At 47.0% G+C, this 14,822-nt stretch overlaps 1 protein-coding gene across 1 annotated transcript in view; it reads right to left on the bottom strand.

The window, feature by feature from the left end:
- Gan (gigaxonin) overlaps positions 1 to 14,822 on the bottom strand; it is a 46,687-nt gene that overhangs the window by 10,180 nt on the left and 21,685 nt on the right. The window contains exons 2-9 of the mRNA XM_036187854.1: positions 13,181 to 13,295; positions 9,485 to 9,835; positions 6,042 to 6,259; positions 5,795 to 5,916; positions 3,108 to 3,220; positions 2,222 to 2,371; positions 952 to 1,088; positions 202 to 330 (exon numbers count right to left, since the gene is read on the bottom strand). Of these exons, the coding sequence (XP_036043747.1) occupies positions 202 to 330; positions 952 to 1,088; positions 2,222 to 2,371; positions 3,108 to 3,220; positions 5,795 to 5,916; positions 6,042 to 6,259; positions 9,485 to 9,835; positions 13,181 to 13,295 (1,335 nt within the window). The remainder of the gene's footprint in view (positions 1 to 201; positions 331 to 951; positions 1,089 to 2,221; positions 2,372 to 3,107; positions 3,221 to 5,794; positions 5,917 to 6,041; positions 6,260 to 9,484; positions 9,836 to 13,180; positions 13,296 to 14,822) is intronic.

Genomic DNA, 14,822 nt, shown 5'->3' with positions numbered 1-14,822 from the left:
TATAAGTTCCCTTGGTCATCATGTCTTACACAGCAATAAAAGCAATTAAGGCACCTACCAACTTCTGAAGTCATTGAAAAAACATCTAACATGTACTGGTCATACTCCCGAAACAGAATTCAGTGAAGTCCCTGGAAGCTGAGACACATCTCTGGAAGCATGGAGGGCGAGGACCAGGGCAGAAGCCTCAAGACTGCTTACCTCTTAAACTCATCATGATAGAACTCAGACTTGCAGGTGACCATCTCGCTGCCCTGGATGTCCTCTCGACTTCTGACTCCTCCAAATACGTACAGCTCCATGGCAACCCCACAGGCCACTGCTCCAAACCTGCAGGTCACAAAACACAGGTGCTGGCTTAGAACTCAGGACCTCAGCCCGAACTCCTCTACTCTTTGTTCTTCTGTTTGTTGGTCTTTTTGAGACAGGGTCTCATTACGTACTCAGGGTAGGCTGGAACTCACTGTGTAGACCATACTGGCCTTGAACTCACAGCAATCCTCTTGCCTCAGCAGTCTCTCAATCATGATGATAACAGGCATGTGCAACCATGTCCAGCCCAAGTCACTTTTGTCTTTATGTGTACAGGCACACTTGGAGGCCCACAGATGGTAGTCATTCTTGGATTCCTTATCATTAAGGCAAGGCCTCTCAATTGAACCAAAAGGGCTAGTCCAGCTAGCCAGCTTTCTCAGGAACCCTTGGCTCTGCCTTCCCAGTGAGGGGACTCCCTGCCTGACATTTATTCAGGTACTGGGGATCGGGTCCCCACACTTGCTCAGCACACCACACACTTTAACACTGAGCCACCTCCCCAGTCTTTATTGCTTGTTGTGACTGCAATGCCATGTTATACGTTCATATGGGCCTTCTGTTTTAGGAGATGCCATACTCGGAGGCCTCAGATACATCAACAGTAGCACAGTGATGGGCACACACACTCTGCCTCACCTTCTCTCTTTCAGTGGACATATGGCAGTCCACTGCTGGGTCCGTGGATCGTAACACTCCACAGACTCAAACAGTTTTCCATATGATCCTCCACCCATGGCATAGATTTTCTTTTTCATAGCTGCGTAACAACCAATCTGAAAGAAAAACGAGTGGCGGGGAGAGAGGTACCATTTGTCATTAGAACTGGATGAACAGAAAGCAAGTGACCCAGACAGCACAGTCACATGTGTAGGGCAAGTTCCGATTCCTAAGAGCAAAACCCTGATGCCTCCTTGCATGACCCCACAGGGCGTCGGAGATGGAAAGAGCTGGTGACACGTACTGGAAGTCCTAGAAAAGTGTCTTCATCCATCTACAGCAAAGAAGCCGTAACTAGACTTTCTTTACTTCTTGTGGGGCCATGCTGGGCATGGAACCCAGACCCCTGAACATGGCAGGCCAGTGTTCTGCCATCACACTGGACTCCAGCCCATAATTCTATACAATATTTGTTTTTGACCTGACTCTCTTCTTCCACCATGTAGATTCTGGCACTAGTACTCCAGTCATCAAACTTGGCAGCAAGCTCCTTTACCCACGGAGCCCTCTTGATGTCCTCATAATCTAACTTTTCACAAGAGCTTTTAAATACTGGGGATGTAGACAGTGGTACAGCACTAGCCTGGTATGCACAAGCCATGGGTTCTCTAGCACAGTGGGTGAGATGGGGGAGTGAAGGGGGTTTCCGGCATTTATCTCCTTTAACCAGTATTTGAGCCGGCTCTACTGCTGTCACAATTGTCTGGTTGGACGGATGCACAGTAAGAGAAGACAGGATGTCCACAACATGAACCAAAGTCACAGCCGGATGGACTGATGGACGGCGCTGCCTGTAACCTGAGCCTAAGTGAGAGGCTCACAGGAGGCAGCCACAACAATGAGAGAGCAGGCTAGCCACCAAGAGTCTTTTACAGACCCTGCAACACAGCCCTGCTGTCAGAGGCACACACAGCCCTGCTGTCAGAGGCACACAGACGCTCACACAGGCTCTCTCTCCTGTGATGTGACTGCTGACGTGAAGGCAAGCTGCCAACAGAGCCGGCATTCCACAGCCTTGATCCTCTCAGCATTTTTCAAAGGCAGACTTCAGAAATGAAGAGGTGTGCAGTGGAGCACTATGTGAGGTCCCAGGTGTGATCCTTCCCACTGCAACAACCAAGCCCAGAAGGAGACACTGACTTTGAAGTCAGCTTCTAAAGAAGCCAGATGCAGCAGATGTTGCACTCACCTTTCTAACCATGGTCAAATCGGGTTGCTTTGTCCAGGTTTTTGAATAAATATCGTAACACTCCATGGAAATCAACTCCCGGTCACCATCCTCCCCTCCGAGAATGTAGAGCATCCCATCTATCTCCACGATCCCAAAGTTGTGTCTTGCCTGGAAAGACATCACAAACCTTTGTAGGAGAAAGTGGATATTCCACGTTTACTAAATGTCATAGGCATTGTTTTATTTCAGCATTCCAGCAAAGAAGAGCCTTGTTTACACTGTTTTTTCTTGGAACACCTCCTCATTATGTGTGGCTTCCTCAATGTAACAGACAAATCAGTCACTCCTCAGGAGCAGGGACCAAAGATACAGGCTCATCAGCAGAGATGCTGTGCTTAACCTACAAAACTCAGAAGAGCGCCTACCTGCCAGGACAACTGGCTCAGAGACATTGCTTCTGTCCAGTTATGGGCAGGCAGAAGACTGTGAGAGACATCAAAAGCCAGGTAGTGTAGACTATCTATCTGTGGCCAGGATGGGCAGCAGGGAGGATAGGGCATGCCAGACTATCAGGAATTCCAGAAGCATGAGGTGCTTATCATTCACCTGCAGCCCAAACAGAAAATCCCTGACTTGTGGAGTTTCTGTAGGAAGATGTAAAACCAGAATGTGCAGAGGTGGGGAGCACCATAAAGAAAGGAAGACAGTGGGCAACAGTCAGGGAGGTGGCACTAGGCAGGAGGCCAGAAGGAGGCAGGGAGGGAAAGGCAGGAGAGGGAGATGAGGGGAAGCAGGGCTCCAGGCAAGGGAGGCCAGGCTGCCTCTTCTTTCCCTACACTAGACCCACACCAATAAAAGTGCCAAGGAGAAAAGAAACACACCATGGGGAACAACTGCACCATACCTCATTCATGGGTGGCAGAGCAGTCCACGTGTTGGCGTCTGGGTCATACTTCTCTCCCGAGCTCAGTGTCTGCTTATTTTCATCTTGGCCCCCCAATACAAACAAAAATCCTTCTGAAAAAAGCACAAGGACAAATAGGATACCGTCAGCTGGTGCTATGGTGCTCTCAGAGCTCCCTTCCCCAACCCTGACAATCTTCTTGCTCCTTGGTGACAGATCCAAACTTATCAGCCACTCTGGCCACTCTACTTCAGTCAACAGTCTTTGAGGTGATTCTCACCCTGTAGGAGGAGAAGAAAAGTGATGCCAGGCTTGGGTCACAGGCAGCTCAGGGCCACTTCAGCTCATTACATAATCCCCAGCTCTGTGAGTCTCAAGCAGCATCAGGCCTCCAATCCACATCTACTCTCAGGATCCCAGGGATACTCAGCAAGGGCACTTGACATTCAAAACAGAACATAAGACTCACTGTTGAGCCTGCTACTGGGGTAGTGGTGGAGGAAAGCTCAGGAATGGAGTACATGGCCAGCACAGACAAGGTCTGGAGTTGTATTCCCAACATTGTAAAAAGAGGGATGGAATGAATAAGTAAGCGGGCCAGCTGGAACCAGTACTCAATATTCATTCATTCATTCTTCCTTCCTTCCTTCCTTCCTTCCTTCCTTCCTTCCTTCCTTCCTTCCTTCCTCCCTCCCTCCCTCCCTCCCTCCCTCCTCTCTCTTTCTTTCTTTCTTTCTTTTTTGGTTTTTCGAGACAGGGTTTCTCTGTGTAGCTTTGTGCCTTTCCTGGATCTCACTCTGTAGCCCAGGCTGGCCTCGAACTCACAGAGATCCGCCTGCCTCTACCTCCCGAGCGCTGGGATTAAAGGTGTGCGCCACCACCACCCGCTCAACTTTCTTTTTAAAATTATATTTGACACGATACACACTCTCTCTCTCATCAAAGTGTGGCTCTCTCTCATCAAAGCTGCTGTTGTCTGTGGCAGAGAGGCTAGGGTAGAGAGCACAGCTGGCCAAAATGCAGGAAGTAGATGACCAAGGGGTGCCCTGCCCTAACTGGGACAACTACAACACATGCCCTGCATCTAAGGCTCAGGGGACATCATGGAAGAGAGGGTGGAAAGACTGTAGGAGACAGATGGCTAGGACAGCTGCTGCTGCTGCAAGACAGTGTCTTTTAGACAGGACAGGGAAGCTGCAGCAATGAACTGTCAACAATTTGGTTGCCTGACCAAGACCACAGCAGTCCACACTGACTGCCTCTAGAGGAAGCCCGAGAGGCAGTCAATGACTGCTGAGGGGGAACCCGTTTTCTTCAGGGACGAGCCCTGAGAGGTTCCCCCATCCTAAACAGTCAACCCTAGACACGTGTAATATAGACAACACTAACTGACTCGGGAGACTTTATATACATATCAACTTACAGAAGAGGTCATCCATTTGAGATGGGGTCACAGTGGGACATGGAAGAGTTGTAGAGAACAGAGGGAAAGACAGGAATGGTGTAAATAGAATGTACCCATGTGTGGCATTCTCAAAAAAATTAAAATTAAAAAAATTTCAATTGTGTGTGTTTGTATGCATATGTATGTGTACGTCATGGATCACATATGAAGGTCAGAGAACAACTTGAGAAGCTGTTTCTTTCCTTCCACTGTGTGAGTCCCAGGGATTGAACTGAGGTCCTCGGTGTGGTAGCACGTGCCTTTTCCCACCGTGGCCAGCTTAACTGATTTAAACCTCCTGCTCGTCTATGAAATTTCAAGCTTGAACTCACTTTTGGAATAACAGTATTTTCCTGTAACTATCAGAAACAAATGTAAAACCCTTACTGAAGAAAAAGAGCACCTTCATCCAAGCCCTAGACTACCTGTCCTGTTGCAAGGCATTCATTATGCCTACAAAATAGAGGCATCCAGCAAAGCCTCTCAGGCACATCAGGAAATGTGGGCCCCTCGAGTTCAGGAGCAGAAGCAAACACTGAGCTGCAAAGACCTGAAGTACTGGACAAGCGGAGAAGGCAAAACAGCAACACTTGCCACAACCCCAAAACACACAACTACTAAATGACCTCACACTGAATAGAGATTCCCAGAGAAGCAGAAATCAAAACATCCCAGGGATGAATTAGTAGATTCTCAGAGCTGACAAGTCACTGAAGATAAACCAAAAGCAGTCATTAACCCCGCCACAGAGAGACAAAGCCAGAAGCTGACACAAACAGGCAGAGAACAGAGGGGAAAGGCCTGACGTGCCTGACGAGACTTCTAAGAGCACAGGCAACATGGGAAGACAAAAAAAGATGAAGAGGAAAAAGCGCAGGCGAATGGCTTAGCAGGTAAAGGAGCTTGCTGCAAAGGCTGACCACCTGAGCCTGGTCCCTGGAACTCATATGCCACCAAACTAGGTGGTGATGGAGCCCAGACCCAGGGCACTCTGCCACCTGAGCCACATCCCCATCTTTTTTTTTTTTTTTTTTTTTTTGAGACAGTATACATCTACATATCCTTAGCTGACTCAAATTCATTATGTAGACCAGGCTGGTCTCAAACTCACAGAGATTCTTCTGCCTCTAAACTTCTCAAGTTCTGGGATTAATGGTGTGTGGTACCACACCAGACAAAAATCACATCTATATTATTGGCATAACCCTGAGATGACATATGACTTGGTCAGTGCATACCATACCTGCTGAAAGAACACCATGGTTAATTCTTGGCATGCTCAGAGGAGCCAGTTCGATCCACAGCTGCCGATTAGGGTCGTAGAGAGGGCACATACATCGCATGGCGGCCGTGGGTTTCCGTGAACTAAGGAAATAATACATAATTGATGTTTTACAGTTCTGCTCATGACATCCAATGGCGATGCCAGTAGTCTACAGATGGCTAAACACTTTAAAACATACCCTCTCCCAAGGCCCCTCCACACTCACACTCTTTCCTCCCCTCCAATGGTCACTATGCACTCTGAGTAGCCTCTGGGCTTGAAGCTGGCGAGCATGGCCTCCCCCTGCTGCGGCTGGCTGAGAGGGATGTTACTGCACTCTTTGACGACCTCTCGTACCAAGGGCTCATTCAGCATCTGCTCCCGAAGGTAGCTGGAGTCCAGCCCCGAAACCCACAGTGCTGACATGACATCCTTCATGTGGACCTGCAGAGGGGAGGAGAAGGGACAGGAGAGGATGACACAGGTCTTCTGAAACACACTTCCTGACTCAGCAGACGGTGGCTGGGGGCAATCTGTTAGCAGACACTGCCCCTTCCAGCCATGCCTGCCTGCATATGTACACCAGCCTCCTCTTCTGCTTTTCTTCTTAAAAAGAAAGGATATAATTTTATTTTCATTATTTCATGTGTCCAAGTGTTTTGCCTGCATGTATGTCTGTGCACCATATACACGCTGGTGATTGAAGAGGTGGTAAGCCTCCATGTGTGGCTGGGAATCAAACTCGGGTCCTTTGCAACAAGTGCTGGGCCAACTCTTCAGTCCCAAATATTTTATTTGTGTGTGTGTGTGTGTGTGTGTGTGTGTGTGTGTGTGTGTGCACACACACACAGGTTCCTGTGGGCCAGAAGAGGGCATCCAATTCTCTGGAGCTAGAATTCCTGGCTGATGTGAGCTGCCCCATGTGAGTGCTAGGAACTCAAGTCAGGTCCTCTAGAAAAGCAGCAAATGTTTTTAAATAAAGCAATACAAAAGTTTATTTTTAACTATGTGTATAGAGCATAGAAGGGGCATCAGAGCTACTGGAGCTGGAGTTACAGATGGTTGTGAGGCGTCTGACTGATGTGCGTGCTGAGAACCCAACTCTGGTCCTCTGGTCATCCTTCACTGATCAGTTATCTCTCCAGCCCCCTTCTTTCTTTTGAGACAGGGTCTTGCTATGTAATCTAGGTTGGCCTCAAACCCACCATCCTCCTGCCTCAAGACTCCAAACCCTGGGATTATAGGTATGCGCCACTCTGCTTTGCTCTCCTTTTTAATTTTTCTTGTTGTCCACAGTCTCTGGGAATTATGGTTTAATTACAAAAAATAAACAAAATAAAATTCATTTGTATTGCAAAGTTCCAAAAGCTTTCCACACACTGAAGGGTCCCATGCTAGTGGGTTATCTGAGTGAAAGTGGCCACATTGCTTTATCTCACTGTCTGGATGGACTAAGCCACACTCACAGAAGTACCAAAGTAGTGAGTATAGTATGGTAAACTTGGAAACAGACCAACAACAATATTGTAAGAAAATCAGCAAAGCCAAACGTAAGAAAAATATCCCCAGAATTGTGTAATAATTCCTGCAATGATCACAGCTCAAAACCATCTCATAGCTTTGGGTATTTGGGGGTCTCAGGGGCCATCTCCAACACTTGAGCATGCTCTGGGTGATTTTGGCCAGAGACTTGATCTCAACCATCCAGTGGGTAAGGAGACACCCTTGAGTAACTTAGAACACACTTTTCCTTGCTTTGGAATCGTCCCTGGGTACCAGTCACCCTGAGCACCCTGAGCAAGAAGATGATCCAGCACAAGCCGAAGAGGAGCAGTGTCTCCTAGTGGCCTGTGAGTCTTTCCCTTCCTCAACTACCTAACATGGAGCAGGACACGAGGAGGCCTGACTGCAGCTAAGACCATAAGGTGGTTTCTGAGTGTACATCCTCACAGGCTTACAAAATTTAACAACTACAAGATAATCACTAAGAACTGAGTCAGTCATTGCCAAGGACAATGAACAGTGTAATCCTGCATCCCAAAATCAATTCTCTGAAATCAACCCAATACAGTTCTTATTTTGAAACAAGTACTTGGAGGGAAGAATTGAAAACAAGCTGCATTCCCTGCTGGATCCCAACAGGGACCTAAAGGTTGATGTTCTCTAAGACTCTCCCCGGCCGTCATTCCCAGACCTTCTCCATTTGGTTTCTGTTGGTATTTGCTCATTTATTACTTTTCAGGAAGAATCTCATATAGCTCTGGTTGTCCTGGAGCTTGCTATGTAGACAGGCTGAATGCAAAGAGATCCACCTGCTTCTGCCTCCTGAGTGCTGCGATTAAAGGTATGCAATGCCTGACTTCCCTGTTTAACTTTTCTTCTTTATTAAGAATTTTTAAATTCATTTTACATACCAATCACAGATTCCTTTCTCTTCCTTCTTCCTGCCCTGTTTAACTTTAATTACAATTTATTTTTTCTTTTCTAAAAATTTAATTAATTAATTAAATAATTTCACATCCCAATCGAAGCTCCCCACACCCCCCAATCCACTCCTGTTTCTGTTCAGAAAAAGGCAGGCGTCCCATGGGTGTCAATAAAGCATGGCACATATCACATTGTGGTAGGACTAAGCACCTCCCCATGTATTAAGGCTGGGCAAGGCAATCCAGGATGAGAAATAGGTTCCCAAGAGCCAGCCAAAGCATTAGGGACAGCCCCTGCTCCCATTGTTAGGAGTCCCACGAAGAGATCAAGGTACACAGCTGTCACATATATGTAGAGGGCTACAATTTATTTCTGTTAAAATCCAAGGCTCTCGGAGATCCTAGGCCTGACAACCATAACGCTCACCTCTGTAAGCGTTGAGAATCAACACCTGAGGCCCTCAGAAGCTGTAACAGCTGTAGGAAGGAACCCTGCTGCCCACTGCTGCCAGAAGCCTAGGATTCTAAAAGCCGTCAAATGCCAGGACCACTGGTAATTAAAGCCCAAAGCAATAAGCCTCCAACCTGAGCATCTGAGCCACAAGTTTAACTGAGTAGCCTAGACAAACAGATTCCTGGCTCTCAGGGCTGGGAGTGTGAGCCTTTGGTCTGTCCAGTACGTAGGACTTGGGCACTTGAGGACCTGGGACTGCCAGCATCTAGGAAGAGCAGAGGACCCCAGCCAGGTGACTGCTAACAGTCTGAGAGCTGACAGCTTTAGCACTAGACGAAGATGTTTCCTAGATATCCTTTAGTTCACAACTTGGTGAGTCTTCCAAGACAAAGAAGACAGAACTACGATGATTTGTGTTAAAATAAACGAAGGGCTGGCTCAGTTAGTGAAGTGCTTGCTCTCCAAGTGTGATGACTTGGGCCTCATCTCCAGAATCCAGGTAAAAACACTGGGCGTGGTGATGTGCACCACATTATGATGATGTGCACCACAGCTGGATCCCAGGGCTGGGCAGACAGAGGCAGAAGGATCTCCGGGGCTTGCTGGCTAGCCAGTCCATCCGCACTGGTGAGCTCCAAGTTAAGGAGAGACTCAAAGAGCTGGCTAGTGTTCCTAAGGGACATCATTGATGGTTGGCCTCCGCCTTCACACACACCCCTCCCATCACACAAAGTAAACAAACACATTAATGAAAAGGGAACCTGAGGCTATGTCCTAAGTGGTAGGTACCTTTCTCATCTCTGTGTCATGTGCTATCCACCGAATCACTGCCTCGAACACGTATCTTTCATTGCCGACGTTCAGCTTCTCAAGGGAGATCACTTCTTTAAGCTTCTGCGGACTCAGCTCCAGGAACTCCTCTGTGTTGCTGACGTCGCGGAAGTGGGTCTCCAGGTACTCTGTGGCCAGGTAGTGCACATGGTGCAGGCAATAGTGCAGCGCAAAGTCTCGGATGCCGATGCAGTTCTCTGCGGCAATGCAGCCCTCCAAGAACTCACAGCACAAGGTTTTCAGGTCCGTCAGCAGCAGCAGGTCAGCTGCCTGTACAACATCTTGGATTGTATCTTCATTTAGCCTGATCTGTAAGAGTATAAACATTTTATCTTTGAATCCAGACATAAAACACAAACCACTAACCTAGTTCTGGGCTACAGGAAATTTACAATTTTTCTTTTTAATCTTTACAGACTTATTATTAATTATGTGTATGTGCACACGAGTGTGGGTAGCTGAAGGTCAGAGGCATTGGATCCCACTGAAGCTGGAGTTACAGATAGTTGTGAGATGCCGATAGTGGTGCCAGGAACTGAACTCAGGTCCTCTGCAAGAGCAGGAAGCACTCTTAACAACGGAGTCATTTCTCCTGCCCTCAAATTCCCAATGTTGTAGGCCAAAGAAGACCGGCAGTGTTGACCATAGTGCACATCTTTCCAGAGTCTGAGGCATCAAGGGGACTTCTCTCACAGCAGATGTGTCTCACTTTTAACCTGCCCACCTGTCCAGGCCTTCCCCTCCCGTGCCAGCCAGCATGACCTACACTCCTCCCGTTGAGGGAACCTACCATGTGCTCACATTTGCAACTCACACAAAAACCTGACTGAACGTTTAGGAAAGGCACTGCTGTTAGTGAAAATCAGAGTTATCTCCAGATACATCAAGGTTCCTGACTGCCAAGGGGGATGCCAAGTGGGTGCAAGCCACCAAAGATACAAAGGCTTTGTATCTCCTCAGCAGCCTGTACTCAATGCCAAAGCATAGGGGCCTCAAACTACCTTCTGGAACAAATCCCTAATGTATAGGTCTCCCTCACTCGAGTCTTTACTTCTGCCCAGTTTTCTCCAGTGTCCTGACTGGTGCTTCTCTCTCCCTGCCTCACGCTTCTCCATGCAACCGTAAGGCAATGCCATACCACAACCGAGCTCCCCGAGGCTTTGCTGCTTCAGAAATGAGAGTTTGGGGTCCAGCAAGAAACATTTTACCACATTCTATGCAGATTTAAAAATGTGTTATTACCAATTGCCCTAGAAACTGAGCACAGAACTGTGAGAGGTAAGACACCAAGGGAGGAAAATTTCCTGTGCTGGGGACATAACTAGCTTTTTCTTCTTCTTTTTCTATCTTTGCTGTTTTGGTTTTTTGCTTGTCTGTATGTGGTCTGGTTTGTTTTAGGTCAACTTGACATGAACTAGAGTCATCAGAGAGAAGGCAGCTTCAACTGAGAAAATTCTCCCATAAGATCAGGCTACAGGCAAGCCTGTAGGACATTTTCTTAATTAGTGATGGATGGGGGAGGGCCCAGCCCATTGTGGGTGGTGCCAGCCCTGGGCCGGTGGTCCTGGGTTCTGTAAGAAAGGAAGCCAGTAAACAGCACCCCTCTGTGGCCTCTGCATCAGCTCCTGCCTCCAGGATCCTGCCTGGTGTGGTGTGAATTCCTGTCCTGACTTCCTTCACTGATGAACTGTGATGTAGAAGTATAAGACAAATAAACCCTTTCCTCTCCAAGTTGCTTTGGTCACGGTGTTTCGTCACAGCAGTAATAACCCTAAGACAGTACGTGTGTACTTTATATCTCTGCATGGGCGCATACATGCTAGGATACCTGTGGAGGTTAGAGGACCACCATGTGGGTTCTTCAGAATGAACTAGGCTATCAGGTTTGGCAGCAGAGCCTTTACCCACTAAGCCATCTGTCCAGCCCTCCTCCCCCTCTTCTATTTCTTTTTCTTTTCTTTTTTTTCCCTTGCACTGCTCAGGATGGAACCCAGGGTCTCCTGAATTCTAGGCAAGAGCTTTACTACTCAGTCACATCCTCAGCCCGCGAATGTTAAATTTAGCCAGAAGACTGGAAACAACTGCAGATACAAAGCCAGGAAGAAACATTAAATCACATCTCATAACTCAAACAGCTAATTTAGAAGTTTATCAGAGCTTGAGTTGCCACCTGGATTCTGAAGTTTAAACTGGGACAAATTCTAGCAATCAATCTGCAGTCACGGGCTGCAGCTGAAGCTTGCACAGAGGATGCCCTCAGTGAACGTCACGTCTGCGCTCATAACTTCACCCTGCAAGTCAGACCTGGCTGGCCAGGTACCCAGCTCCTTGCTGTTGAGGAGTGCTTCTAGGATCCTAGGGCCATGCCGAAAATGACTCTGGCTTTGTTCATTTTAACCACCACATACATGCACACCCACTGCCTTGTGTTTAGGGAAAAGAGTTTCCCATAAACCATGTATCCCTAATATTACAAAATCACACCACACACTTCAACGGGACTAGAATCCCCGAGTGTGTGGACAGAGCGAATGCATTTAGAAAAGACAAGCAATACTTAGAAAACTACTAGGAAAAGAGACCTTTCAGAAAAGGGGAGGTGGGGAAACAGCAGTGATGAAGAAGGGTCCAATGGAGAGGACAAGGTGTAAGATCTTGGAGAAAATGTGATAGAACACACTTTCACACACCTAAATATGTAACACACTACTCTGCTCTCTGGCCAATATACCAGAGACTCAAAAGAATCTTCTTTTCTGTTTTTTTGTTAAGACAGTGTTTCTCTGGGTAGTCCTGGCTGTCCTGGATCTTGCTCTGTAGACCAGGCTGGCCTTGAACTCACATAGATCTGCTAGCTTCTGCTTCCTGAGTGCTGGGAGTAAAGGTGTGCTTTTTTTTTCCCCAAAGATTTATTTTTATTTACGTGTGTGTGTGTGTGTGTGTGTGTGTGTGTGTGTTTGCACATGGAGGCCAGAAGATCTCCTACAGCTGGAGTTCCAGGTGGTTGTGAGCCACCGGCTGGCTGCAGGTGCTAGGGACTGGAGAGTGGCAAGCTCTCTGTAGCTCTGCTAAGCGTCCTATGCTAGAACTTAAATTACAGAAAGAGGAAAAGAAAGCAGTCTAGTCGCTTACCATTCGTGCCTGGGTGTTATCACATCTCCAGAAACAATTCGGCACAAAGAGGAGAGGAAATGCAGGAAGACAGAGCAGGATAGGGAGAAACGCAGGACCGCCAGCGGGTACTATGAGGGTGGATTTCAATGTAAGGTGCCTTTCACGGCAATGACCCACAGGAAACTGTTTCTACAGAACAAGTCCCAGTCCCCAGAGAAACTCCTGTTTCCATGCACACAGAGAAGGTCCTGACAGGGTGGAAGCCATGTGAGGTGAGATTCAAGACGTGGTGTCAAGAGTCAGCAGTGAACCATGTCCTTTGACTCTCAGCCTAGAGGATGGAACTCAGACAAGCATAAACTGGGATTTGGTCTATGGTCTAACTGTGTTGCTCTTTTAGGGACAGAGTCTGGAAGAACACATATGTGGGGCCATCGCCGGGAAGATGCCAACAGATGCCCTTGATGGCAGATGACATGACAGTACCGCTCTGAAAGCTGGGAAGCCTCTGCTGTGTCTGGGCCCTGGGTCTCACCATACCTGCCCACTGAAGATGTAATCCAGGATCTCTCTCATAACCATTACCGATATCCCTTCAAGTTCAATCTTATAAGTGGATCCGTCATCTTTTGGAGGATTATAGTTTAACTTTGTCCTAAGAAAGGGAAAAAAATGCAAAATTTCTATGAACCAACAGAAACAGCTCTAAATATTTATGCACTAAACACTGTAACACAACATGTGCTGAGCAGCAAGTATACCTCCACTTAAGGAATTTAGCTTCAGATCAATACACACAGCTTTAGCTAAAAAACATTGGTCCTAGTATATAAGGGTTACTTAATATTTTTAAGGGTTTATTTTTAATTATGTGCGTGTGTATATGTGTCCACATGTGCAGGTGCTCTTGGAGACTAGAGGCATCCGATCATCCGGGGCTGGAGTTACAGGCAGTTCCAAGATATGGGTGCCAGACACTGAACTGAGGCCTTCTGTCTTTAATTAAAAAAAAAAAAAAAAAAAAAAAAAAGGTGTTGGAGAGGGCTGCTCTTTCAGAGGACCTAGGTTTGATTCCCAGCATCCACATAGCATCTCATACCATCTGTAACCCCAGTCCCAGGAGAGTAGAACCCTCTTCTGGTCTCTGTGGGTACTGTGCATGTGACACACAGACATACATTCAGGCAAACATGTATACACATAAAAGAAAAATAAATAAAATCTCAAAAAGAGAGAAAAAGTTAAAAAAAAAAAAGGAGAGATACATTAAGAAAATTGGAAGATTAATCCAGAAGGTTGAACATTAAAGAATAGGATTGCCTGTGAGTCAAAGAAAAAATACCTAGTAAGTACTCATGAGTGGAGAAAGACAGACATAACCCAAGAATGCTGGGAACAGGGATGGATTCTTACGAGCTCTAGAAGGGAAGGAATGGGTCAGAATGGCTTCCTACTTTACTAATAGTAAAATGTAATACCAGAGAAAGCTTCAAGATTCTGAAGGAAAAGAATTTCCAAGCAAGATTTTGGCAACCAACCAAACTGTCTAAATGTGAGGAAAAGCCAGATGTGGTGGCACAAACTTCAAATCCCAGCACTTGAGAGTCAGAGGCAGGCAGATCTCTGAGTTGGAGACCAGCCTGGTCTACAGAGTGAGTTCTGGGACAGTCAGGGCTACACAGAGAAACCCTGTCAAAAAAAAAAAAAAAAAAAAAAAAAAAACAAAACCGCAGGATAGAACAGAGGCATTTCCAGGCACACACAGTCACCAAATGACTTACCAACCTTCCTGAGAATGCAGTTGGGAAATATGTCCACCAACCAGAGCAGTCAGGGCATAAAGAAGACACTGTCTGACAGAGACATGATGTGCACTGTGCTGGTGTGCTGCCCCTCAGCCCAGGAAAGTGAAGGGAGCAAAGGGCGATGGTGATGAGCAACCCCTGGGTCACAGGCGATCTTCAGGAAGATGGAAGGTATGTCTCCCGAGTACAGAGAAAGCAGGTAGTCGGGCACTTTCTTTACTCTGGCACTGAAATCACTGACTACTTACTGCCTCCACAGTTTCTACTGAGCTAAGGATTTCCTGGGCCTCCACTTGTGACACCGAAGGGTTTATCCGTATGCCTGGGACTAAAAACAAAGCTTCAGGCAATCTTCAGACAAGAGATGGTATGAACAC

The sequence above is a fragment of the Onychomys torridus genome, chromosome 5 (genome assembly GCF_903995425.1).
Source record: "Onychomys torridus chromosome 5, mOncTor1.1, whole genome shotgun sequence".
Lineage (NCBI taxonomy): Eukaryota > Metazoa > Chordata > Mammalia > Rodentia > Cricetidae > Onychomys > Onychomys torridus.
This window is presented reverse-complemented; position numbering and strand designations above follow the sequence as displayed.